General features: G+C 46.9%; 1 protein-coding gene across 1 annotated transcript; it reads right to left on the bottom strand.

Annotated features, from left to right (window-relative positions):
- Window positions 1-10,669: 10,669 nt before the first annotated feature.
- Window positions 10,670-20,648, bottom strand: CD22 (CD22 molecule). The gene is made up of 13 exons (XM_080646051.1): window positions 20,600-20,648; window positions 19,999-20,373; window positions 18,736-19,041; window positions 17,124-17,405; window positions 16,736-16,999; window positions 15,452-15,709; window positions 14,983-15,246; window positions 14,638-14,901; window positions 12,872-12,968; window positions 12,625-12,700; window positions 12,331-12,455; window positions 11,840-11,924; window positions 10,670-11,551 (listed from the first exon to the last, which is right to left on the bottom strand). The coding sequence occupies exons 1-13, from the start codon at window positions 20,631-20,633 to the stop codon at window positions 11,420-11,422; spliced, it is 2,562 nt and encodes an 853-aa protein (XP_080502177.1). The 5' UTR covers window positions 20,634-20,648; the 3' UTR covers window positions 10,670-11,419.
- Window positions 20,649-27,861: the final 7,213 nt, after the last annotated feature.

Below are 27,861 nucleotides of genomic sequence, written 5' to 3'. Positions count from 1 at the left end.
GGGGCTCGGCGGCCCAGTTGGCTCCTGTGCTCACTGTTCCCTACCCTCAGATCTCAGGCCTGAGGAGGGGAGCTCTGGAGTCACAAACCGCTCAGCGTGTTAGAAGACATCTGCAGCCGGAGGCCCACAGAGGGAGGTGGCAGCCCGTTAGCAGGGGAGCCGAATGATAAGCAACACTGCTAGCCCTCAGGCCTCTGCTTTCTTTCCACTGTATCACCTCTTAAAATAAAGACTGTGATCGAGGATTGACAGGAGAAGAGAGGACGAAAGCATGCAGGTCCCAGAAGAGCGAAGGCTGCTTAATTTCTGAGACTCTGGGGAGAGAAGGGGGAGAGAGAATTCAAAACAGAGTTGGGCCCCACAGTATGTGCTTTTGTTAGACATGGAAGTTAAACTTCTGCTTTCACTCCCCTGCCCCCAACTCCCTGGGAAGAGAAGTAGCTGCTCCCCCACCGTGGACCACCTGTCCAGCAGTGGAGGGTTGGTGGCAACTCCTAGCCAAGGGAAGGAGAAGTTGGGGTTTGAGTAGAGTGGAGGTTGTGGCAAAGGGCAGCCAAAGGGTCCCCCCAGCAGAGAGCCCAAGGGAAGCCAGGTCCCATTGTGTCCATGAGAATGACCCTAGCTGATTTCGGGGGCGCCCTAAGCAGGGGGATTTGGGGGTCTGGGGAATAATTGTTTGTGTAGAGAGGAGCCACAGAAAGAAGGACTCACCTCTTAGTGCTGCCAGATGTCTCTGAGGCTCTGGAGTCCCCCTGCTGGGCTGAGGGAGGGTGCCTGGGATGGGCAGTGGGCCGGAAGGGAGAGATGGGTGGGGTGGCAGGGCCATTAGCCCAAGGCACCAGCAGCCTGGATGAGCAGCTAATGGGGCATCGCCTGCCGGAGCTGAGGCCAGGTGGAAGGAGGTAAGGGTCCAGGATGACGTGAACACAGGAAGGGGACAGGGCAGAACTGTAGGCTTTTTCTGAGTAGAGTGAGGAGTGCACAGCCAGCACCTTGGAGGAGCAGGATTGGTGACACAACCAGAACACAGCTTTATCTCCTCCCCCGCCCCCCCCTCCCCTGCCTCCACCCCAGCCTGCTCAAACCTGCTCTCCAGTCCTGGAGGAGCTGCTGGGCAGGCTGCAGGCTCCAGTCACCTTAGTCCCCACACTGTCTCCATTTGGTCATTCATATGTGGGATAATTACATAACTACTTCAAGGTGTGGCCTGTGCCCACCCCCCACTGTGGGCACATGCTGTGAGGAGCACTCCTCCATTCTTCCTCTCCTTTCGTTCTGGCAGGATCACACTGGTTTCCGACCTTCCGGTGTTGGCAGGAGGAGGAGGAGGAGGAGAGACAAGGTCTCATTTGGCAGCACTGGAGTAACTGGGTTGTGTGGATGTCAAAGGGACTCCTCCCTGGGCACTTGTAAGGACATTGGCCAGCATGGTGCGGGCCCAACCAGCTGCTTAGCTTTCCTTTCTCAGCTTCTGAGAATTTGGCCATTTACCGCCTGTCAGCAGGAAGACCTCCTCAATGCGATTTAAAATGGCCCCAGGTTGTCTCTGTGGTTCTCTGTCTATCTCAGAGTATGTACGTGTCTCCCTGTCTGTCTGTCTGTCTCTATCTCTGCTGCCTCAGACTGACAACAACCTCTTGACTTCTTGGGTGTGTGTGTTGCTCACCAAACTACTGTGCCCCTCCGACATTCGAAGTCTCCCTAAGTAAGTAAATACGCTTCTTTGGGTGGTTTTCTGAGCATGTTTCTCACCAGGCTTCAGGTGAGGGCTGCATATCAACAGCTCCCTCCAAAGAAATAATCTAATTTCCTTTTTCTACTTCAGTCACAAATTGATTCCAGGTTGCCACCCTTGTAAGTCCCACGGATGATGTTAAGCCCATCTCTTGTAATGTAGAAGAACCTGCCACCTGTTGTCTAGTATTTCCTCTTCAGAAATCACTGGGAAATTGACAGAACCAAGGGAAAAAGCAAGAGGAGTGCCATTTCACCTCCCGTAACAAGCCTTTGGAAGAAGAGCAAAGCTGGGCACAAAGGGAGACAACAGGTCTCCAAGATCTCTACTCTGGCCCCGCCCACCTGGCGGTTGAGGTCTCTGGCCAGTGCCACCTCCAAAGAGAGCCTTCCTTGATCCCTCCATCCAAACAGTCCCCTCCCCTGTTCCAGTCTCTCTGTATTCCTCTTCTTTTGTGCTTATTCACAGCACTCACTGCTCTAGACATCAAATTTGCTAGCTCCTCTGCTAGAATGTTGGTCAGTGAGGGCCAAGATTTCTGTCTGTTTTGTCTATGCTCTTTGCACACATAATAGCAGGTCAGGGAGTTGAACAGTCAATTGTCTGGGCCCTGGGAGGGTGGTGAGGTCTGCAGCTGAATAGAGGGCTGCTTGTGGTCCAGAGTCTCCAGAGGGCTGTGGCCCTAGAGCTCCCCAGTCAACTGCTGTACACACCTCAGCGGTGCCTATTCATAGTCACATCTCTTGGTCAATTGGTCATGAAATAGACCTATGTCAGTGGCCAGGCTCAGGGACAGGAGGAAAGGAATACACTGGTTGCCAGGAAGCCTGTGCCAGGCCTCATCAGGCTCGGGGCTAACTCCAGCCTCTTCAAGGGGCCCCTGCCCTAAAACACTTTGGGCACCCCAGAGATTCCCCCAAATTAGGACTGTGTCATAACTAGCTCTGTGCTGGATGCATTGACATGTGCTCAGTAAATGGTTGAATGAATGGTTGAATGGCTGAATGATACTGGGCCTCATTTTCAATAAGAACTTCCCCCCACCCCGCAATCCCTTCTCTTCTCATTTAAGCAGTTCTTAGAGTCTCTTCTTCCTCCAGAAAAACTGATGGTACTCACAGGAATTCAAATGGGACAGTTCTTGAGGAAGATGGCAGCCAAATAGGCAGACCTTTCTTGCACCCCCTCTCAGGGCCAGGCTGGAAATACAACTAAATTGGGGAACATTCACCTAGAATTACCAACTGAGGCCCAGCTGAGGAAGAGACTTATATCAAGGAAGGACAGAAAACACCTGGAGACTGGTCAGAAGGATGAGGTGGTGAGAGGAGCTGACCAAGCTTCCAAAGGTGGCAGGCCAAGAATGAAGAGGGATCTCTTGGCTATGGGAGGGTTGTTTCCCTGAGAAGATCGAGGCCTGGAATCCAGGCTGGGCTCCTGAGGATGTGGCAGGCTGTATCACCTATGGCCTGCCACACCCTGCATCTTGACCTTTGCAGAGCAGACAGCATCAGAGGCCAAGCCTAAAGTTTTTAATAGTCTCAGGAAACATCAGTGACTGGATTAGGGATGGGGCCGTCCACCCGACTATCCCGGGAACCTGCCTGGTGCTTCCCTCTCACAGGACAGCTGATAGAAACTCCAGGTTTCCAGCTGATCTCCTGGACTGCCTACGAGGATCTCTGCCCAACTCGGGCAGGGAAATATTGGGTCACTCTCAGAGGAGTAGCTCTGGAACAGGGAAACACACCCATCACTTTCCCTGACATCTGAATGGCACCTCCCCCTCAGGGGAGACCCAGAGGTCCAGACTCCTGATTCTTCCTAAAGCCCTTTCAGAAACAGACTTTTGAGTGATTAAGCTTGACAGCTGGCTGGCAGGTGAAGGCAGGCAGAGCTAGAGCCGGTAACCTGGGAAAGGTTGCTGACCCCCTCACTGGGCCCTGCACTGCTAATGGAACTGGCCTTAGAGTGCAGCTTGGCCCTCCTGTGAGCAGCCAAGTCCTTTGGAGAAAGACACAAACTGTGGATCCCTGGAAGTTTCAAACAGGTTGCTGACAGCCAAAGGAGGACAGTTCCTGACAGTGGTTAGCACATGAGTACCTCCTTGGGAAGCCCAGCATTGGCAGACAAACAGCCTTGGTCATCAGAAGAGCAGGATCCAAAGGGACCTCCCAGGAGGCACTGAAGTCTGCTGAGATTAATGCCACTTTACTTTTTTTCCCTTTATCTTCTGTATCTTTCTTCTTTATTAATTATTATTTTAGTCTCTCTTTTTTCTCTTATAGGTCTATTTTTCCCTTCCCTTTTCTTACTCTATTTTTTCTTCTTTCTCCTTTCTATTTGTTTTTCCTTTTCTTATTTTTTCTCTATTTGATTTCTCCTCTATTTTCCTTTACATAATTTTTATTTTTATTTTCTTTTATACAATTTTCCTTCCCCTATTATTTATTCTTAATTTCATTCATTTTTTAAATATATTTTATTGATTTTTTTTACAGAGGGGAAGGGAGAGGGAGAGAGAGTTAGAAACATCGATGAGAGAGAAACATCGATCAGCTGCCTCCTGCACATCCCCTACTGGGAATGTGCCTGCAACCAAGGTACATGCCCTTGGCTGGAATTGAACCTGCGACCCTTCAGTCCACAGGCCAACGCTCTACCCACTGAGCCAAACCAGTTAGGGAAATAATTTCTTTCTTTCATCTTTGCCCTTTCATATTTATTTTTCTTCCTCTCTTTTTTCCCCTCCTCTTTTCTTTCCTTCTTTTATTGTACTTTCTCTCCTTTCAAATTCTCTCTTCTTTTGTGGTTGCTTTTGTTGTTGTTGTAGGGGCCTTGTATGTTTTTATTTTGTTTTGTTTTGTTTTGATCTGCCAGCACCTAGACAATAGGTTGAATGATGTGGTTGGGGGTGAGCCTCACAGTCAGCCTACTTCAGAGGAGATTCTTCCCACAAATGTGACAGCAGCATTCAGGACCCAATTATAATGGGAGAGCCCAAGTAACACACAAGTAACTCAGCTCAGTGGATTTAAGAAACTGCACCACTGGGTCCCATAAAATATTTACTGCATAAGATCACCCTGTGAAGACTGGGAGGATAGCAATTTATTTTAATACATAGAAAAAAAATACAAAGGAACAACAAAAATGGGGAAACAAAATAAACAACCCCCAAATAAAAGAAAAGGAGGAAACTCCAGAAAGAGAGTTAAACAAAAGGAAGGCAAGCAATTTATCAGATATAGAATTCAAAGTAATGGTAATGGATACACAAGGAACTTCGTGAGAATTTCAAGACACTTAGTGAGACTTACAAAAGTATGAAACAAGAAATAGAAACTATAAATAAGACCCAGAGACATAAAAGCATGAACAGACTGGGAAGGCAGGGAAGGGTGGGTGGGAAGAGTTCAATCAATGAACTTGTATGCATATATGCATAACTCATGGATACAGACAATGGGGTGGTGAGGGCCTGGAGTGGGGAGCAGGCTGGAAGAGGTTAATGGGGGAAAAAGGAGAACCTATGTAATAATTTCAACAATAAATATTTTAAAAAAAGAATCAGTTGGAAATGAGGAATAATATATCTGGCATCAAGAATACATGAGAAGGAATAAAAAGTAGGCAGAAGTTTGAATGAGGCAGAAGTTTGAATCATTGACTTGGAGAACAAGGTAGAAAAAACACACACTCAATTAGAGCAGCAAAAAGAAAAAAATTTATGCAGGAGGACAGTTTAAGGGAACTTTGGGACATGAGAAGTAACATTTGCATCATAGGGATCCCAGAAGGAGAAGAAAGTGAGCAAGGATAGAGAATCAGGTTAAATAAATAATAACAGAAAACTTCCATAACTTGGTGAATGAAAAAGTCACACACGTTCAGGAAGCACAGAGAGTTTCAATCAAGATGAACCCAAAGAGACTCATTCCAAGACACATCATAATCAAAATGTCAAACATTAAAGACAAAGAAAGTATCTTAAAGGCAGCAAAAGAGAGAAGAAAGTTACCTACAAGGGAGTACCCATTAGAATGTCAGCTGATTTCTCAACAGAAGAGATTGTCATGAAGTATTCAAAGTAATGAAAAACAAGGATCTGAACCCAAGATAACTCTATCCAGCAAGGCTATCATTTAAAATTGAAGGGAAGAGAGGTATTTTCGAGAAACCAAGATGGCGGCATAGGTAAGCACCTAAACTGCTGCCCTGCACAACAATTTCAAAACTACAACTAAAAGACAGAACAGACACCATCCAGAACCACAGGAAAGCTGGCTGAGTGGAAATTCTACAACTAGAAGGAAAGAGGAAAGCTCACGGAGAAGGAGTGGCAAAGAGCTGAGGTATGGAGACACGCGCGCGCAGAGAGGAAGGGCAGCAGAGTGCCTGGCTGGCTTTCTCTGGCGGGAGGGGGAAGGAAGCCCCCGACTGCACTGAACCCCATTTCCGACTGCACTGAACCTCAGTTCCAGGCGAAACCCTGTGGACCCAGGCTCATACAGGGGGAGTTTGGACTGTCAGGTAGAGAGAAAGGCACACGGAGACTCGGAGACTCGGAGACTCAGGGGAGCCGCGGCAGCAGGGGTTGGAGGCGTGAGTGCGCACAAAGACTGACTGAGGAGGTTACCACAGGCTATCCCTAGCGGAAGGGAGTCGGAAGCTCCTGACTGCACTGAACCCCAGTTCTGACTGCACTGAACCGCAGTTCCAGGCGAGCCCCTGGGGACCCACGCTCTTACAGGGGAAATCTGAACTGTAAGGTGGAAACTCGGGAACTGCGGAAGGCAGAGGTCTGGAGACTCGCACGCAAGGGCAGGGCTGACGGGAAGCCAAGACTGTCTGCTCCGCCCTGAGGCTCCACCCCTTCCAAGCTGAGCACAGAGGCTTTTGCAATCTGGTAAGGCTAATCCTATAAGGCTGTCTCCAGCACCGAAAATCTCCCAGTGTAGACACAGCTGATCCTCACAGCCAACTGGCCTGCAGGTCAATTCCTCCCAGTGATACCAACAACAATCAAGACTTAACTACAACAAGGCTGTACACACTGTCCACAAAGGGGTGCACCAAGAGTGTCCACCTCAGGTTAACTGGGAAGGCCGACCCACTGGGCCATATAGGAAACCTAGCACACAAAGCTATTCTACCAACTCAGGGAAGCAGTGAAAAATGGGGAGACGAAGAAACAGATCACAAACGAAAGAAATGGAGGAAAACAAATGACTGGACATAGAATTCAAAACCACGGTTATAAGGCTTTTCAAGAATACCCTAGAAAAGGCCGATAAATATAACGAGACCCTCAAAGATATGAAAAAGGACCAACTAGAAATTAAACATACACTGACTGAAATAAAAAATATTATACAGAGACCCAACAGCAGACTAGAGGAACGCAAGAATCAAGTCAAAGATTTGAAATACAAAGAAGCAAAAAACACTCAACCGGAAAAACAAAAAAAAGAAAAAAGAATCCAAAAAGTTGAAGATAGTGTAAGAAACCTCTGGGACAACTTCAAGCATACCAACATCAGAATTATGGGGGTGCCAGAAGAAGAGAGAGAGCAAGATACTGAAAACCTATTGGAAGAAATAATGACAGAAAACTTACCCCACCTGGTGAAAGAAATAGACTTACAAGTCCAGGAAGCGCACAGAACCCCAAACAAAAGGAATCCAAAGAGGACCACACCAAGACACATCATAATTAAAATGCCAAGAGCAAAAGACAAAGAGAGAATATTAAAAACAGCAAGAGAAAAACAGTTAATTACCTACAAGGGAGCACCCATACGATTGTCAGCTGATTTCTCAACAGAAACTATGCAGGCCAGATGGGAGTGGCAAGAAATATTCAAAGTGATGAATAGCAAGAACCTACAACCAAGACTACTCTAACCAGCAAAGCTATTATTCAGAATGGAAGGTCAGATAAAGAGCTTCACAGATACGAAAAAGCTAAAGGAGTTCATCACCACCAAACCAGTATTATATGAAATGCTGAAAGGTATTCTTTAAGAAGAGGAAGAAGAAAAAAGTAAAGATAAAAATTATGAACAACAAATACATATCTATCAACAAGTGAACCTAAAAATCAAGTGAATTAAAAATCTGATGAACAGAATAAACTGGTGAATATAATAGAATCAGGGGCATAGAAAGGGAGTGGACTGATAATTCTCAGGGGGAAAAGGGTGTGGGGGGTGCAGGAAGAGACTGGACAAAAATCATACACCTATGGATGAGGACAGTGTCGGGGGAGGTAAGGGCAAAGGGTGGGTTGGGAACCAGGTTGAGGGGAGCTATGGGGGGAAAAAGGAGAAACAATTGTAATAATCTGAACAATAAAGATCTATTAAATTAAAAAAAATTGAAGGGAAAATAAAAAGCTTCCCAGATCTCCCACCCCCCAAAAAAGGCTTAAAGAGTACATTGCCACCAAACCAGCATTGCAGAAAATGTTAAAGGGAGTGCTTTAAGAAGAAGAAGAAATTGAGAGAGAGAGGAACATAAGTAGAAAGCAAAAAAATGGCATATATAACCACCTATCAATAATAACCTTAAATGTAAATGGATTAAAAGTTCCAGTCAAAAGACATAGGGTGACTGAACGGATAAGAAAACATGACCCATATATATGCTGTCTACAGGAGACCCACCTCAGAACAAAAGATTGACACAGACTGAAAGTGAAAGGATGGGGGGGAAAATTCCATGCAAATGAAAAAGAAAAAAGCAGGGGTAAGACTTATATCTGACAAAATAGACTTCAAAGCAAAGGCCATAAAAAGAGACAAAGATGGCCATTACATGATACAAAAGGATATAACTCTGGTAAACATATATGCACCCAATATAGGAGTACCTAAATATATAAAAACTCTGTTGGAGAACCTTAAGGGAGACATAGACAGGATTACAGTCATAGCAGGGGACTTTAACAGCACACTGACATCACTGTATATATCTTCCAGACAAAAATTAACAACAAAAACAGAGACCTTATATGACATACTAGAACAGATGAATTTAATTGACATTTACAGAACATTCCACCCCAAAGCTGCAGAATATACATTCTTTTCAAGTGCATATGGGAAATTCTGAAAGACTGACCACATGTTAGGACAAAAAATAAATCTCTACAAGTTCAAGAGTATTGAAATCATATCAAGCATCTTCTTGGATCACAATGTTAAACAATAAAAAAAAATAAATCAACAAACAACAAACGCTGGCAAGGAGGTGGAGAAAAAGGAACCCTCGTACACTGGGAATGCAGACTGGTACAACCACTATGGAAAACAGTGTGGAGTCTCCTCAAAATATTAAAAATAGCCCAGCCAGTGTTGCTCAGTGTTTGAGCATCAACCTATGAACCAGGATGTCATTGTTTGATTCCAGGTCAGGGCACATGCTGGGGTTGTGGGCTCCATCCCCAGTGGGGGGCATGCAGGAAGCAGCTGATCAATGATTCTGTCTCATCATTGATGTTTCTATTTCTCTCTTCCTCTCCCTTCCTCTCTGAAATCAATAAAATATATTTTAAAAAGATTAAAAATGGAACTGCCATTTGACCCAGTGCTCCCACTTCTAGGAATGTATTCTAAGAAGCCTGAAACACCAATCAGAAAGGAATATATGCACCCCTATGTTCATAGCAGCTCAATTTACAATAGCTAAAATCTGGAAACAGCCAAAGTGTCCATCAGTAGATGAGTGGATAAAAAAGCTGTGGTACATTTATACCATGGAATACTAGGCAGCTATAAAAAAAGAAGGATATCTTACCCTTGAGACAGCATGGAGGGACCTGAAGAGTATTATGCCAAGTGAAATAGGCCAGTCAAAGAAAGACAATTATCACATGATCTAATTTATATGTGGAATCTAATGAACAAAATAAACTGACAAACAAAATAGAACTACTGTCATTAAAGTATGCAACAGACTGAAGTATTTCAGAGGGAAGCCGGGGTGGAGGTGGGGAAGGACAGGAAGAGATCAACCAAAGAACTTATATGCATATATGCATAACCCACGGACACAGACAGTAGTGTGGTGAAGGCCTGGGGAGGGGATGGTAATACTTTCAACAATAAAGATAAAGTACAAAAAACACAAAAATAAAATGGGGGCAAAGTAGACTGATAAGAAATCAGTGCCTCACTCTGTGTAATTCTGAGGATGAGCAGAACCTCCTCTTCTCTTTGAGAGCATTCAGGTATTGAGCAGACAGGAAAGGGGGACAGGGAAGAGAGGTGGATTAACCACACCTTCCTGCTCCTACGGAGAATGGGCCTTTGCCCATTGGCATAGCAGGAGAATGGGAGGGGAGAGATCAAACCTGACAAGTGGAGGGAAGTTGCAAGGACCTACTGGAAAGTCAGAATTAGTGAAGACAATAGGGAATTGGTGGGGTGACTGAGGGAGGTAGAAAAGCTAAGAGGTTTCTCAAGGCAGCTGGCCTTCAAGGAGCTCTCAGGCAGCTTGGATTGTAAAAGGAACTTGGCAGGTCACTCTTGAGAATAGCTGTGAGTAACCGATTGGCTTCCCCTTTTTGCATTCTTCAAGAGATTCAAATAAGATGGGAATTTGGTTTGGGGGACTTTTGGCTATTGCATAAGGCTTCTCATAACGGGACTCAAGCATGTAAGATTACACAGCACTTCCTACACTGAACCACCTGCACAAAAACTGAGGCTCAAATAAGCAGATGGCCAAGGCCCAAGATGGCTTGGCTAGTAAAGCAGAAGAGGCAGACCCAGTGGGCTCTTTGCAACAAGCTAACAGACTTTTCAATCTGCTGATTTGATCATGTAATTACCTTGACTCCTGTCCCTTTTCCTTAAGCCCCATCCATGAGGCCGGCCCACATCTCTGTCCTACTGATTCCACAGACCAGAATTAGCTCACTGATTCTTTGAAATAATATTCAAGACATTTTTATTGTGCAACTCTGTGCTTGTTACATGTTTGTTCACACTGGTGTATGTCTCAGACCACCAACCCCTGAAGGTGGGCTACAGCCACGTGATCCTCTCCGTGGAATGCCTCGCTGACATAGAGAGGAGAAGTCAGTGCCAGATAGTTCCTCTTTCTACCTCATTTCTGTCCCTTCCTCTGGACTTTGCTCCAGGTATATTAGGTGTAAGATTAGTGAGTGGGGTGGGAGGGTGGGGTGTTAAGGAGATGGCGAGGGAAAAAGGAAAACCTAGCGACCAGCTGATCTCTGCAGGGGTACAGACAGCTGGGGTTGGAGTGTTGGAGGGGGTGGGTGGTGGCAGATGGTTGGGGAAGGGCAGGGGGATTTGTACAGTGCAGGCTAGATGTTCAGATGATTTTTCTGGGAGGGAAGGAGCGTGGGAAAGGACAGGGCCAGGTCTTTTGGATGGTTGAGGTTACCAATGCTGAGAGGGAAGACTGTCTCTGGGCCATGCCCAAAGTTCTCTGTACTGACTGGGGTGCAGTAATTGTGTGCCCGTGCGCGTATGTACACGTGTATGTGTGTGTGTGCATGTGTGTGCGTGTGTGTATGTGTGAGTGTGTGTGTGTGTGTGTGTGTGTGTATGTAAGGAGAGGTTGTGTAACTTCTCGATTGAGCAACAGGGACTACAGGGGCCATGACTATCCCCGACAGCCCTTAGGCACCACCACCTCAGGCAATTTGACCCATTAGTGCTTTAAGGTCACGTACTCCACTCCTTCCTGTCTCAGAGGCCGCTCCCCAAGCCCCAGATGAACCAGCTCTGAGTAATGTATCCCATCGTCTTCTGGAACATCTGGAATCACGTTCTCATAGTCGCCCTGAGAAAGTCACATCATGGTCAGAGTGGCTGACCCACTGTTTTCTGAACTCCTCGACTCCACGGGGCTGGGGAGAGCAGGTGTGTGGGATCAAGAGCCTAAGCAGGAGCACTCTTGTTCAGAAACCGGCTGCTGTTGGCATCTCAGAGTGGGAGGTGCCTGCCCTGTGCCTGAGCCGCCTCCCCCCACCCAGGCTTGACACCGCTGAGACCACCCAAACCTCCCCACCTGGGGCTCACAGCTGGGACCAGGTCCTCCAATCCCTCCTTCCACACCCTGCCCTCTTACCACTTGCCGCTTCTGCACCACAGAATAAGTGACCGTGTTGTCCCTGTTTAGGGAAGGTCTGTGCACCTCTGGGGTCCCTGCATCCCTGAGAGGGAAGGCAGATAGATAACCACAAATGAAGCATTTCTCATGAATTCTGCCCTTTCTTTTAACTCCCATAGACCCCAAGAGCACCCCAGCCTCTCAGCCCTTTATGTATACGCCTAATGCTCACAGCAGGAGCTGATTTGTCAGATGAGTGAGTAACCCAGTCTTAACCTTGGTGATAGAGATTGACTCTGGGCATGTGTTCTCCTGGCTTGAAGGAGCAGGTCCAATTCCCGAGACCATTACTTACTAAAGGGGGTGGGTTGTCATGGAGCTGGAATGAGGAAATGGGAACATGGTGGTGCCTGGCATGGGTTTGGCACAAAGATGGCAGGTGGGACATGGGCTTTTCCTCCCACAGCCCTCCCAGGATGCAGATGTCACCCTCCCGGCCTCCTCAGTACCCAATCCTCGGTGTGTCAGTCTCGCCAACAGGAAAGCGCAGCATCGCATAGCTGATGGAATCTTCCATCACCGGATTGTAGCAGCCCAGGGACTGCAGGCCTTCAGGGAGTGGGGCTCTTCTAATCTGCATGAGGGACAGCGTTTCAGCTCTCACCCCTCCATTCCCCACCACAATTCCCTTCCCCAGGAGGCTGACAGCCCGGGCTCTCCACAGTACTCTTCATCGCCCCCCTTCACTTTGCTTCTTTGCTTGACTTAAGGTCTGCCTGCACTTCGTCTTTCTTCCATCCTACCTTGTTATTCCTCACAAAGAAGCTCTGCCCACTGGAATTTTCCTGAGGCCCTTGCTGGCTCTGAATCCTCTTCCAGCTAAGAAATAAAGACCCGCTCAGTGAGGAGCAAGGGATGGGGACAGGCCCTGTGGACTGGGTGAGCTGGTCCTATAGGACTGGGTAACTGGAGTTATTCCCTGGAATGGGCTGAGTTACAGAGGAGGGAAAGCAGAAGGAAGAGAAAGGGAGGGCAGTGAGAGGAGCTCACCTTCGCTGAAACTTGACTCCCAAGAATGCCAGGAAGAGGATGACCAGGCACAGCCCCACTCCCAGGGCCACTCGCCGGCTGATGGTCTGTAGGCTATCTGATGGGGAAAGGAGGACCCTCCATTGAGGACAGTGTCTCAGTCAGATACCAGCCTACTCTGCCCTGGACATCTGCCTGGAGGGCATCCTCATCTTCTCTCGGTAGAGCCCTGTCCTTTTTCCTGCGTGATCTCCACCAGTGAGGACACAGTGCAGACAGAGAGAAGCTAGGCCCCGCCCTCTGGACCTGCTGTTAGGCTCTACAGCAGCGGTTCTACAGGTCGCGACCCACAGGTTGAGAACCGCTGCTGTAGAGCCTAAGACCATCGGAAAACACAGATATTTACATTACGATTCATAACAGTAGCAAAATTACAGTTATGAAGTAGCAACGAAAATAATTTTATGGTTGGGGGTCACCACAACTTGAGGAACTGTATTAAAGGGTCCCGGCATTAGAAAGGTTGAGAACCACTGCGTTAGGAGGTCCTGCTTTGTGACAGGCAGGGGCACACACAAAGCACGTAAGCCTCATAAATAAGTACAACTTCTTCAGAGGGCACTTGGCCATACTATTAGAACTTCACAGAACTGCCCTTGGACCCAGCAATTCCATGTAGGAGTTTATCCTGCAACTATCCTTGCAGAGGTGCCCAAGCAAGAGACTGCACATGCGTGAGAAGGGCACTGAGCAGCATTCACACACCGGAATACAGCGTAGCCTTCAGGAAAAGAGACAGGTCTCCAGGGCATCTGCCAAGTGGAAACCAGGGATCATGTGTTTAGGGGTGGGCAAACTTTCTGACTCGAGGGCCACAATGGGTTCTTAAACTGGACTGGAGGGCCGGAACAAAAGCATGGATGGAGTGTTTGTGTGAACTAATATAAATTCAAAGTAAAGGAGCAGAGGGGAGAGCAAGAGAACCCTCAGCTCTTTCGGCTCCGCGGGCCGGATAGAACAGCCGAACGGGCCAGATCCGGCCCGTGGGCCGTAGTTTGCCCATGGCTGGACGGTGTTACATTTCAAAGTAACACACTCAGGCTGTTTCTCTTTAGTGTGCAGGTTTGCAGGCAATGATCTTCTAAATTTAAAAACATAGCTCCAATCATAAATCTGAAAAAAGCATAATAAATAAATACAATATCTTCCCTATGTTTCCAAACACCCTCTGTATGCACTCTCCAGGTGGTGTTATTAGATTGGGGGTGGAGGGGAAGAGGGGAGATTCAGGGCAAAGTGTGAGCCCTGCTACCATTTGTGTAAGGAAGGCTGTGTAGACACAGATGGATAGATGCACACTGTGCATATACAGAATCCTCTGAGTAGACGTAAACCGCTGCCAACAGTGAAGGCTTTGAAGGAGAGGGCAGAGTTCTCAGGAAGCAAGAAAGGAGAGGTATTTCTTCTATGTACCCTTTCATGCTGTTTTAGTCTTTTACCATCTATTGTATGGTCTTAAAAAAACACTAAGGATGAGACAGAGAGGTGGAAGGTGGAAGCAGCCTGCCAGGGAATGCTCCTGGAGAGAGCCAGGAGAGACCAGGCGGGAGGAGGGGAGCCAGGGAGCTGTGTGCAGGGGGAGTGCCTTTGAGCACACAGGTTGGGCTGGCCTGGCAGGATAGGGAGGGAGAGGAGAGGGAAGAAGGGGTAGGTAGTCTGGAGTGCACAGTCTCAGGGCAAAACCACAGGAGTGGCCAAGGCCAGAGAAGAAGAGGGAAGGGCCTTACAGTAGACAGTGAGGGTACTGGGGGGCGACTGGTCCACACCCAGTCGGTTGGACCCCTGGCACCAATAGGCGCCTGAGTGCTGGACCTTCACAGGATCCAATCTCAGCATCTGATGATCATGGTGGAGGTTCTGGTTATTCCAGTCAAACCAGGTATAGTGGGAGATGGGAGGGTTGGCATCACTCTCACACGTCAGGACTGCCTTCTTCCCCTCCATCACGCTGTCTTTGGGGCTGATGGACACCCATAGCCTCCTAGGGGCATCTGTAAGAAGAAGTGACATCAGGACCCAGGTAGCCAGTTACCTGCCCTTCTCTGCTCTTAGGTCCAGGCCCAGCTACTCACACAGCACTGGGAGCACCCAGGCCTCGGATGTGCTCTGTCCTATGGAGTTGCTGGCCACGCAGCTGTAACTTCCAGCGTCTTCTGGGGAGATGGAGCCAAAGCTCAGTTCTCTTCCCTCCTTCAGAAAGATTCCATTCTTCTTCCAGAAGAAGTGGATGTCTGTGGGACGGCTGCTTGAGAAGTTACACCGGAGGAGGACTGCGTGTCCAGAGTGAATCTCAGAACGGGGGCTAATCAGCAGGACCTTGACATCTCTGGGGGCATCTGGAGAGCAACGGCCTCAGCCTGACTTCTTGGGTCCCATTTTCTCTTCCTGTCCCCAGGAGCTCCTCTCCCCTTGGTGCTGAGGCCTGACTCTTATCCCCTCAATTCTCTGTAAAGATTCTGGTTCAGGCTTCAGCCTCCTCGCCCTTAGAACCCTATTTCCCACCCAAGCCACCTCCCAGATGCCTCTGCCCGGGTCACTCACACTGGACCTGCAGGTTGACAGGGAGAGACCATGAACACCACAGGTTACAGGCTGCACAGGTGAATGGCATGGCATTCCAGGCAACTTTTTGAATTGTTAGCACCCCAGGTACTAGCTCTTTCCAGGAGCCGTGGGGTCTCCATTCATATCTGGTAACGCTGGGGTTACTGGAAGTATAGTTACAGGACAGGGTCACATTGTCTCCTTCTCGAATTGGTGTGGGGTTTTGAATCACCATGGTTACCTCCTTGGGGGAATCTGGGAGGAAATGAGAGAAATGGGTGAAGAAAAGTAGCTGGTCATAATACCTGTTCCTTCCAGCATTCACTAACCACAGGAAGGCTTGCGCTTCCTTCTGGCATCTGTGTGAGGACAGAAACCCTGCCCTTCTTGTCTGGCCTGGCTGCGGTTAGAGGCAGGATGGAGCAGCGGTTAGGAGCACAGCTCTGACAGAGAACATGTGGTGCTGTTTGTGGGTCTTTGCAAGGGTCTGGCACACACAGCTGGGTGGCTGCAGCACGAGTGTTAGTAACAATGACAGCAACAATAAAAATAACAATAAAAAGCACGGCTCTGAAGCTGCTGGGCTCTGCCGTTTAGAACTGTGTGACTATGGACTGCAGGACTCAGTTTACTCATCTGCCATATGAGGTCCTAAGAATATCTAACCTCATGGGATTGTTGCCAGGACAAAATAAGGCGATGTCCTTAAAGCAGTGTGGTGTTTGTAAACACTTAATAAGCATTGGTGCCACTGCTGTTATCACTTATCAGGCGATATATCTAGATGTTCAAGATTTGGGCATTCCCATCAGTGTATTTGGTCCAGATGATAATGTTCCAGGGTCCAAGGATGAAAACTATGGATTCTCTTTGTCCTGGGCTTGACTCAGTGACAAGATTCACTGTGTTAAACAGGGTCTGATGATGGAGAGGTAATGACACATTTTGCCCCAGTTCTCCTTGAACACTTCAGAACCCCTTCTGGGACACAGCCACTGCTTAGTGATGCCAAGTCTCTGTGTCTCTCAAGGGGCCCTGGCATCGAGCAGTTTATTCGTTCAACAAACATCTACTGAGCACCTACCACCAGCCAGGCCTTATTCTGGTGCTGAGAATACAGCTGTGAACAACAGCAGAACACCCAAGGAGCTTACATGTCAGGAGGCCCTGGCTTCTGCTTGCTGTCCATCCTAGGACCCAGGAATACCTTGCACTCATCTGCTTCCTCCTCCACCCACATCCATCTTTTCCCTCTAGTACCCAGAGGCTCTGACTACTCACATTGGACATCCAACTCAGCTTCCTGGTCAACTCGTCCAAGACCAAGACTGTTTTTTGCCAAGCAGGAATAATTCCCAGCATGCATGTGGAGGACCTGTGGGATCTGGAAGGTCTCATCTGTTCCTCTCCACACTTCAATGTTATTGTGATACCAGGTATAATTGGTTGGAGGAGGATTGGCCTGTGATATACAAGTCAGGTTTACTCTAGTTCCCTCCTTAGCTGGCGAGGAGAAGATCTGAACCCTGGAAGGTTCTGGAGCATCTGAAAAAAGGGGCAGAGGTAAGTGGTGGAGTTGAGCAGAGGTCTCTGCTGCTGACCTCTTAAGGGCCTAGGTTCCACCCCACTAACTCCCTGCCTGCCCTTCCACAGCTCCCAGGAGGCTCACAGCGCACTTGGAGGAGGACCACTTCTGATGTTGATGAGCCCATATAATTGCGGGCCTCACAGTGATACTTTCCACTCATCTGTTTGGTCACTTTAGGCAGAGTTAGCTTGAGAGTCTTCTGCTCCCTCTGCAGTGTCTCCTGCTCTCTCATGGGGGCTCCATCCTTGAGCCAGGAAAGAGTCTGGTACTCTGGGTTGCTGCTGATGACCTGGCACGTCATGGTCACAGGATTATCCACTGTTACAATGGCTTCTTTGGGACTGACCTCCAACTTTGGGGAGTCTGGAGGAGCAGAGGGACAGTGAGGGAGGAGACAGGGAATTCTTAGAGAGTGTAAAGCAGCGAGAAGTTGCCAGGCCCTTCTTCTGATAAAGCAGTGGCCTGCGTATAGCGTGTGCGGTGTGCAGCCCCTCACTGTTACCCTTGTCAACAAGCATGGGTTGGCAGCTGTCACAGCCCCCTAACTCCTGTCTCTGCTCCTCCCACCCCCAGTCCGTGCAGGTCTGGTCTCCACCAGCAGCCAGCAGCATTCCTAATACTGTCAATCAGACCTTGTCACTCCCTTGCTTGAAACCATTCACTGGAGTCCACATGTAGAATAAAATCTAAAACCTGACTGCTGCCTACAAGCTCAAGTGCCCTGGTCCCTCTCGACCATCCTTTCCTACACTGGGCCCCTCAGACACTGTGCTGGGGCTCTGTGGCCCCTTGCTTGTCACAGATACACTACATTCCTACTTCAAAATTTTCTCATCATTCTTTCCTCTTCCTGGAATCTTCTCAAAAATATCTGCCTGCCTCAGTCCCTGCCTTCACTCAAGCCTCAGCAAAAGTTCACCTGCGTCACAGAAATCTCCCTCTTTCAAGCCCTGCTTTAGTTTTTTCTTAATACACTTAGCACTACCTACTGTTATGGTCTCTATTTCCTTGTTGATCTCAGTTTGCTTGTCTTTCCCACTCCAATGCTAGCTCCACATGGGCAAGAATTTTGCTCACTGCTGTCTCCCCAGCAGCCATAATAAGGCCTTGCACCTAGTAGGTTTGCAACAAATATCTATTGAACGAATGAATGAATGATAAAAAAAAAAAAATCCCTCCCCTCTCCCCAAAGAACAATAAAACGTAACCAGATGATCCCAAAATCATGTCATGGCTTGAGGATAGATTAAAATATTTTATTCTGACCAGGGATGGGAAACATCCTGCTCACAGGCTGTATAAGGCCCATGAAATCATTTGGTCTGGCCCTGCCAAGGCATTAGGGGTGAGTTAATTAAATGTTTGACCAAATATAGCGGCTAATTTTTAAGTTGATAATTTTGTATGGCCCACAAATGATGTTATAAATATCCAAATGGCCCTTGGCAGAAAAAAATGGTTCCCTACTCCTATAAGCAGATGCTGAAATGAGTCAGTTTCCAGATATACCAGGGCTGACCACAGGGATGGTGGAGGAGGGAACCCAGCTCAGTTGGACCATTCCCAGCTCTGGGGCCCACAGACTGATTATGCTTCCTTCTGTGGAGGCTCTGCTACCCTGGGTGCTCACTGAGGGGTTGGGAGGAGAGGACAAGTCCCTCGTCCTCCCCATAGGAGCATTGGAGAGACTCACGCTTCACATCTAGCCACACCGTTTCCTGAGAGAGCAGCCGGTCTGCTGCGTCATTCCAGACCTGGCAGGTCAGATTCTTGCCATGGTGAGTCCACTGCGGCTGGAATGTGAGCTTGCTCTGGGTGAAGACAGTCTGGGTAGTCAGGGAAGTCAAGAGGACAGAGGGAACTTGATGTGACCCTTCCAGGGACCACAGCAATTTGATCTGGTGCTCAAAGCAGGCAAAATTCAGCAAGCAGGTCAGAGTGACTTCCTGGAACTCCCAGAGTTCTGGAGGGAGCTCAATGTGAGGTGGAGGAGCCGTCTCTGCAAAAAGAGTAGAGACCATGCTGGCAGCCTGGAAAACTGAGGACTGCTGCGTACCAGCCCCTCACACCTGGCTTTAGACACTCTGGCCCAAACAACCTTTCGGGATCCCCTTACTAGTCCATCCACTTCTCTCCAGGCCTGCCTTTCTCTGCTTTGAATCACTTTTGCTCAGTGAAAGCATCCTCTGGAAGGTTTTGCGAGTGCTGAACCTCCTTAGGAATTACACGTCATATTTTGTACTTATTTTATTCTCACTCCCAAATGCTTGCTTTCTAAATGTTTTCAAAAGTAAATAAATAAATAAATAAATAAATAAATAAATAAATAAATATTTTCAAGATTGCTTTCCCACCACTCCTAAATGAATTTCACCAGTTTAGTTCAACATGCATTTCTTAGTTTTGACAACAAGCCTGCACTGTCTAATGACCTCACTATTGGAGGCACAACTAACAGCACTCCTTTAGGAGGTTTCTCTAGTAGATCAGGTCTATGGACAGCCAATCCTGGCTCTCCTGGGGCTGGGCTACCCTCAAACGGCAGGGTCTGAAGCTACATCTCGTACTCCAAACATAGGGCTGCCTAGTCCCCCCACTGAAGACAGGCTATAAAACGGAGTGAGCACATACCTAAGGGGAAGGCCTCAGATCTGTGTTTCATCTGCCCCTACACGTGTCATTTAGCTATGAAGGGCCAGTTAGAATTAATCACCAACATTAACACATTGCAAGATTTTACTTAAAATTCTAGAGTTTTCTCTTGAAAAATCAGGTCACCTGGCATCCAGATTTCGGAATGGGCAGAAGCATATGCTCCAATTTGGCCACAGCCCCATTATTTTGTGCTGCTGAGTCTGTTGGCCACCTGGTTTGCGGCCTCTGTCCCAGGAGTCGGTGTTTCCCACTTCCCTCCTGCCCTTGCCCAAGGTAAAGGACACCATCCCCAGGGCCTTACTGGAGACGTTGAGGACTATTTTCTCCATCCATCTTTCACTCTTCGATGTCATCCTCAGCCCCAGCTGACCGCTGTCTTGGGCTTTTACAGGGTAGATGTGAAGGGTGCAGTTGGATTTGTTATCTCCCAGAAATTTCACTCTTCCCTGAGAGACAGGCATCTGTGACATTGTCTTCTCATAGAGGATTGTCCCATTGTAGTCCCTGGTCTTGTTGTCATACACATAATTCTGGTACACAATCAGGTTTTCCAGGACCATTCCAGCCTCTGGGATTGTGTAGCGGCAGGGAATCCAGACACAGGCTCCCTCCCAGGCATAGAGGGTGTCCGGATGCTCAAAGTTCCATTGGCGTGAGTTAGAAAAAGCCAAGTATTCTGAAACCCACCACAATGATCAGAAAGCATTATTGAGGGACATGGAGAGCTTTCAAAGGAGTAAAGAATCCTCTCTGAAGAGAGAGGGAGAGAGAGAGACACACACAAAAAGAGCAAGACACAAACCCTACCCCACATTCACTCTTCTCTGCCCCAGATCTTTCCTCCTCCTCCAGCTCCACAGTCACCCCAGAACCCAAGCACCAGCCCAGACCACAGTCCTTACCGAAGAGCAGAAACAAGGGGCCTAGGAGATGCATGGTGTTGTGTCTAGGCAAGAGCCTAGGGTGGGAACCTGGGGCGGAAAGAGAGTGTCTTTGAGCCACTTGGTCGCTTACTTCTTCTAGACGACTTTTCTTGCTCATCTACTGAGTTCTAATCCCTTGTCCCTGATCCCGGGAAGCCCATGTCTGGCTGCATAGAGGGATGTGGGGTTCTGGATGTAGAATGGACTTCTTTGGTATGCCATGCCTCTCTCAATCTCTCTTCCCAGCACTCCTTCCTTGCTTTCATCCATCTACCCACTCATCCATCCATGCCTCCATCTATCCATCCATGATTGTATAAATTTCCTGCCCAGCTCTCAGGCTTTGAGTAGCACCAGATGACTGAGCACTGCAAGTGCCAGGCTATAGGAAACTTGGAGCTTACTTGGGGCAACTAGTGAAGGGTTTACATAGGGAAGAGACGTGACCTAATAATTATGATATCAGGAGAGCATTTAAAGGGGTCTGAGAAGACTTGGGAGTCCAGGGGTCCCTCTAAGATGCTCCAGGGGCTGGGTAGGAAACATAAATCAACCAGCTGATCCTGGGTCTAGCCAACTGTGGCCAAGTGGGAATGTGGACTCAGCACTGTCTGATCTTCACTGTTTTATGAGAAGCCAAATTGCCATGTGAAATATCCTGCTTTAAAAAGCACACACAAAACAAATAAACAAAAATATAAACAAGCAGCTTGTCTGTGCACCACAGACAGACCAAGGACTGCCAATATTCAACTTCTCTCTCTCTCTCTCTCTCTCTCTCTCTCTCTCTCTCTCTCTCTTTCTCTCTCTCTTCCTCCCCCCCCCCCCCCCCCCCGCTTTCTATCTCTCTCCCTCTCTCCAGTGAGCTGGCCACCACCTTACTATACTTTTACAAAGTTACATTTACATAAAGTTAAATTTAAGTCTTAATTTGCATGGTGGTGCCCTCAATGCCGTCCCTGGGGAGTCAGACAGGATGTGTCGACAGAGTGTGTCTCCTTTCTCAGCACAGATCTGTGCCCCTCCCACCCACCGAGCCAACATTTCCCACACATCAGTGTCCCCACCACCACTACCACCACCACCAGCTGTGTGGCTTCTGCCAAAGGCTGTTGGGTATCCAGTACCTGGTGTGGGAAAAGCTAAGCTGCTTGCTGAAAGATGAAGGGGTCTGGCCCCAGGTGTAGTGGCTGTACTGGCTTGGCCCAGGCAGGGATTAAGGGAAGGCACTAATAGTGTTACACACACACACACACACACACACACACACACACACACAGTGTTTAAGGTCAGATCCATTTGAGAGAAGCTGGGTTTAAAAAGTTAAATAAGACTCTTTACTGCAGGACTTTCAAACTCTTCAATCGACGGGAAGGGGGGTGCGTGCGGGAGCGGGGAGTGGCATACATCTCCCAGCATTGGGTTAGAGTACATACTTCTTTAGCCATGGGGACTACTTTACATTTTCCATGAAAAACTTGGTAGGGTCAGTGTTTTTAGAAATGCACTTTGGATCCCCTTTGAGTTTCCACAAGGTCAGTGGCAAGGACCAGATTCCATGCAAAGACTAGCCTTCAGCAGCTGGGTCACTGTGCCAGCAGCCAGCATCCACCCTCTCATTGAGAACTGTCTTAATAATTCCAAGATGAATGGGAGAGGGGCTGTGTGCTTACCTGAAGGAGCTCCAGAAAGTCTCCGGGGCACAAGAAGTGGGCTCCAGGCCTGGAATTAAAAGGCTGCTAAACATGGTGGAGCGTGGAGGCTAGGGACAGTAGGCATTAGGCACAAAGACTCAGGACAAGGCTACACTGTTCAGGGCCTCAAAGTCAGCCTCCCTGAGTTCATTCTTCCCTCTTGGACATCCAGTGACCATCCTATTCTCAGAAGGCTCACCAAGGCCAGCAGGGGAGATCTCACAGACAGGCCTCTACAACCTGCTATAACACAGCAAGAGAGGGTGGGGGTCCCCATTGTACTACCAACTCCAAGAACTGTGCCTGGCACATAGTAGCTGCTCCATACTTGCTTGCTGAAAGCAAAAAACACAAACCACCAAAACAAAAATAATTTTTACCTGTTTCCTGGTGTCTTCTCTCTTCAGAGACCCTGGCAGCATCTGAGAGTGAAAGGGGAAGCACAGTGAAGTCTTCAGTAACTAATTTTCACCCTCTTTGGCCACACCCCCTGCCTCTCCCTGGCTCTGAAGGTGACCAAGAGGCAAGATGACCTGGGGAGTGGGGAAAAGAGGCAATGAGGGGGATATGGGCTTGGAGTCAGTTCGGAAGGAACACTCAAATGTCTGTGGTCAGTTTTTTTCTCAGTGTATGGAGTTTCTACATCAGATGAGTTTCAGAGTGAGCTCCTCCACAAGTGCCCCTCTATCCAGCTCTTAGGAAATGACAATGACTCAACCCAAGCAGATTAGAACTGTCAACCTGCTGAAAAAGGCACAGGTCAGCTTGAAAGTATTTCTCATTTAGTTTCACCGTCCAATTATTCTCATTCCCATTACTCTCCCTCTATAGGCTTGAAAGGTAGGGAATCAGATCAGGGACATTTGATGTTTCAGGAGCCCCCAAGGATTGAGAAAGAGCTCACAGATATCAGAAAGGAAGAAGATAACTTATGTGAACTATTATTGCATGGGCAAGTCTTGGAACTAAAACCTCACCACTTTTATCAGGTGTCTGGTCTGTGAGTATTGAGACCAGAAGTGGACAATAGGCAAAGCCATGCAAATCCTACAGATGATAAGGGAAGCTTCTGAGAAATCTTTACTCCGACACCACTATACTCTAATGACTGCTGGGCATTAGGAATAGAAAGAGGGAAGAACAGGTCTTCAAAAAGCAGTGATGTTCTGGGAGGTTCTAGGTACCTCGATTGTAGCATCTTTGCTGCAAAATATTTTGCCACAAATGTTTTTGCCATATAACTAGCTATAAGGCAATTTTGCCATTAAAAATGTAAAATAACGAAAAATAAAAGAGAGCGCTCTCCCTCTCAGGAGCATGCCCATGCCTTTCCCTCCCCCCTCCGTGCGCCCCCCCCCCCTCCACCTGGGTCCCACCACATTACTATTAGCTTCCTCACTCTCAAGCTCCAAGGGACCTTCCTTTACCTCTAGAACTTGTTTGCTAAGCTCATTTCTTCTAGGATTACTTTTTCTACCTCTGTAACTTACCCAATAAATGTCTCTTACAGTTAAAAAGAAAAGAGGAAATATTAAAAATAAAATCCTATATAATAAAAGTGTAGTGTACAAATTGTCCCCTCAACCAGGAGTTCATCCGGAAGTTCAACCATGGGGTGGGGCCATCTGGGGGAAGGCAGGGAGGCCCTGACTGTGGCGGTGGTGACATGAGGCCCTAGCCGTTGGTGGTGGCAGGTAGCCAGGGAAGGGAAGGAGTACCCACCCAGCAGCCAGCAGCCACGAGGGAGCCTACCAGTACATGAATTTCATGCACTGGGCCTCTAGTTAAACATAAGAAGACTTTATTGAGAAATACAAAATATTTGAATGCATTTAAAATGTGTGTAGATTCATAGCAATGCTGTGCAAATAACTGACGTTATTTTGTACCTAAGCACTTGTCTTTGTTCATGGGAAATGTGGGTTCAACTCTGTGCCCTCAAAGAGGGTCCTTGGCCTCTTTTTCCCTCCTAATGTAGTGTGTTTCAAAACAGGAAACCAACTCTTGGGGCAAATCATTACCTAGAAGAAATGCTAACTATTTTAAGACCAACACCATGTCTTCTCATCACTGTACAGACCACTGCGAGGACTAGCTAAGACTTATTTATAATGCAAAAATGTGAGTAACTGAAAACTTTGTCAATGGAGAAATGAAACCAAACAAACAAATAAAAACACCAAACTGTCAATTATTTTATTTTTTTACAGTGGTTGATTGATTACTCAATAAAGAAATGAAACAAAAAACACAAACAAACAAAAAACATACAAAGTATGTTCCAGTTATTTTATTTTATTTTTTTGTGTGACAAAATTGCCTTATGGTCAATTAGTTATGTTGCAAACATGCTTGTGGCAAAAATGCTTGTGGCAAAGATGGTACAGCAAAAATACTAGACATGGTTCTGGGAAGATGAGGTAGGTGTACTTTCCCCTATTTCTTTCTTTAAGTACAACTAAAAACCCTGGACATTATAAAACAAGCATAAGAAAAATCTGAAAGGTGTGTAAATAAGGTATACTAGTTAGGGACCACAGGATCTGAGGAATAATATGGCAGTGAATTCCACTGATTTTCTCTTTGTTTCATCTATCCCAGACTGAATTCTGGAGAAGCCAACAACTGGAAATACCAATGGGTACAGCCCAAAAAGGTTTCAGTAAAATCCTGCTCTCCTAGCCAAAGAACCAGGAAATAGGCAGTCTAGATAGACAGAAATCTTTCAGGCAATAACTGCTCAACTACAGAAAAATCTGAAGCTTCACCCTCACCCCCTGGCAGCAAAGGCTGAATGGGGAGCCTAAACTTCTGTAGCAAGGATCCTCAGGCCACTCCCTTAAGTCCCATCTAAGTGGTACCAGAAGAGGCTGAGTCTGAAGCTGGGCCCTCATCCCCACTGGGCTCCCCTCCTCACTGGAGTGGTGTAAGAGGAGGGCTAATGATCAGTCAGGACTTCCACCATCACTCAGTGATAACAAGCCCACAGCCTACAGTAGAATCTGTGTGGAAGCCATATGGACAGCCATAATAAATTACCCCTCCTCCTTCTCAACTAGGGTGGTAATGGGTGCCTAATGGGGAACCTGAACTCCTTTTCCTATCCAAAAACAAGAAACCTTCATCGTCCCCCACCCCGCTCTGGGCCAAGGGAAGCTGAATGAAGAATCTGGACTTCTACCCCCACTTAACAGTAGTGATGCAGTGCCCCATTTCACTTCATTGGAGCATTGTTGGGATGGCTTGTTATAACACAAATTTAAGGTCCATTCCTGGGCAAGATTAAAAATAGTGGTGGAGTAAGTGGATGCTGCACAGACATGTTCCTAGGACCAAACTGGAATTACAACTAAAATACAGAAAAACTGCCTGAATAATCAATGGAAGACTTGCTTGAGAGAACCCTGATAATGGAGAACAGAAAGTGAAGACTGCATAGAGACTAAACTGCATAGAGGGGTGGAGGTGCAAAAGGGCTGGCTGGCTCCAACAGACAGCAACTGAAGTTCCAGAGAGATATCTCAGCTGTGGGGGTTTCCACTGATAACTCTGGCATCTAATCCCTAAGCTGGGGTTGCTGTCTAACAAGAAGAGACAGCTAGAAATGCAGGCATCCTCTTAAAGGGCCAATGCACAAAATTCCCTGTGGAGCCACTGACCTTGTGCTCCACCAGAGATAGGACAGAGTGGACTAGAGCTGTGTGAGCAGAAGCCAGGATTGGGGGCTCTGGGATTAGAGCTCAGAAGGCAGCCACCCCAGTTTCCTGTGCAGAGTCATTTCCTCATGCTGCAGAGGTCATCTTTCTCACATAGACATCTGCTATACAGTGGCTTTGCCTGGGGGAAAGATAGTTGACCGCCCTATTAGAAAACACCTTGCCCCATGGTGTGGAGTTTCTGAAGCCCAATAAGAGACTGAGAATAACAATTAGCCTTCAGACAGAAGCAATTGCCCCACTCTGTGGGGGAAAAACCTTGCATTGCACCTGTGCATGATTGCCTGCAGGGAATTCAACACAGAATCCTATTTGTCTGTAGGCAGAGGAGGTCTCTGGAGGCTTTGAGTCTTTGCCTGATCTAAATAGACAGAAACAGCATTTGACACTGTCCTGCACTAGAGATTGAGAGGCATAGCAGATCTACCTAATACATAGTCACAAACCCAAACAGGCAGCCAAAATGAGGAGACAAAGAAACAATCCCCAAATGAAAGAACAGGAGAATTCTCCAGAAAAAGAGATAAGAAATTTATCTGATATAGAGTTTAGAAGAATGATGGTAAAGATGCTCAACAGCATGAGAAAAGATATAGTAACTATGAAAACAGAAATAAAGAATGACATAGCACAAATAAAGAACACATTGGAAGGAATACACAAAAGATTAGGGGAAGCTGAAGATCAAATCAATGAATTAGAAGACAAGGTTGAAAAAATTACTCAATCAGAGAACCAAAAATAAAAAACAATTAAAAAACAGGAGGACAGCTTAGGGAGCTGTGGGACAATGAAACGTAACAATATTTGAATAGCAGGTGTGCCAGAAGAGGCAGAAAGGGATAGAGAACATGTTTGAAGAAATAATGGCAGAAAACTTCCCTAACTTGGTGAAGGAAAAAGTCACATAAGTTCAGAAGTCACACAGAATCCCAAGCAAGAAGAACCCAAACAGGCTCACACCCAGACATATCATAATTAAAATGCCAAAAATTAAAGACAAAAAGAGAATCTTAAAGGCAGCAAAAGAAAAGCAAACTGTTACCTACAAAGAAGCTCCCATAAGGCTGACACCTGATTACTCATCAGAAACTCTACAGACCAGAAGGGAAGGCATGAAGTACTCAAGGTAATGGAAAGCAAAGATCTGAAACCAAGATTACTATATCCAGGAAGGTTATCATTCAAAATAGACAGTCATATAAAGAGCTTCCCAGACAAAAAAAAAAAAAAAAAAAAGGCTAAAGAAGTACATCACCACCAAGCCAGCATTACAAGAAATACTAAAGGGACAGCAGCAATGAGAAGAAGAAATAGAGAGAGAAACCTAGGAATACAGATTTAAAATGGCAACAAATAAGTACCTATTAATAATAACCTTAAATGTAAATGGATTAAATGCTCCCATCAAAAGACAAAGGGTAGCTGAATGAATTTAAAAAATGACCTAACTATATGCTGTCTACAAGAGACCCATGCAGAACAAAAGACACACACAGGAGGCGAGTGAAGGGATGGAAGAAAAAAATTCATGCAAAGGAATGAAAAAAAAAGTCTGGAATAGTAATACTCATATCCAACAAAATAGACTTCAAAATGAAGGCCATCACAAGAGACAGCATAGGTCACTACATAATACTAAAGGGATCAGTCCAATAAGAGGATATAACCCTGGTAAACATATATGCACCCAATATAGGAGCACCTAAATATATAAGAAAACTTCTAGAGGACTTTAAGGGAGAGATCGACAACAATATAGTCATAGTAGGGAACGTTAACACCCCTCTGACTTCACTGGATAGATCTTCCAGACAAAAAATTAACAAGG

This window comes from Plecotus auritus (assembly GCF_963455305.1).
Source record: "Plecotus auritus genome assembly, chromosome: 10".
Classification (NCBI taxonomy): Eukaryota; Metazoa; Chordata; class Mammalia; order Chiroptera; family Vespertilionidae; genus Plecotus; species Plecotus auritus.
This window is presented reverse-complemented; position numbering and strand designations above follow the sequence as displayed.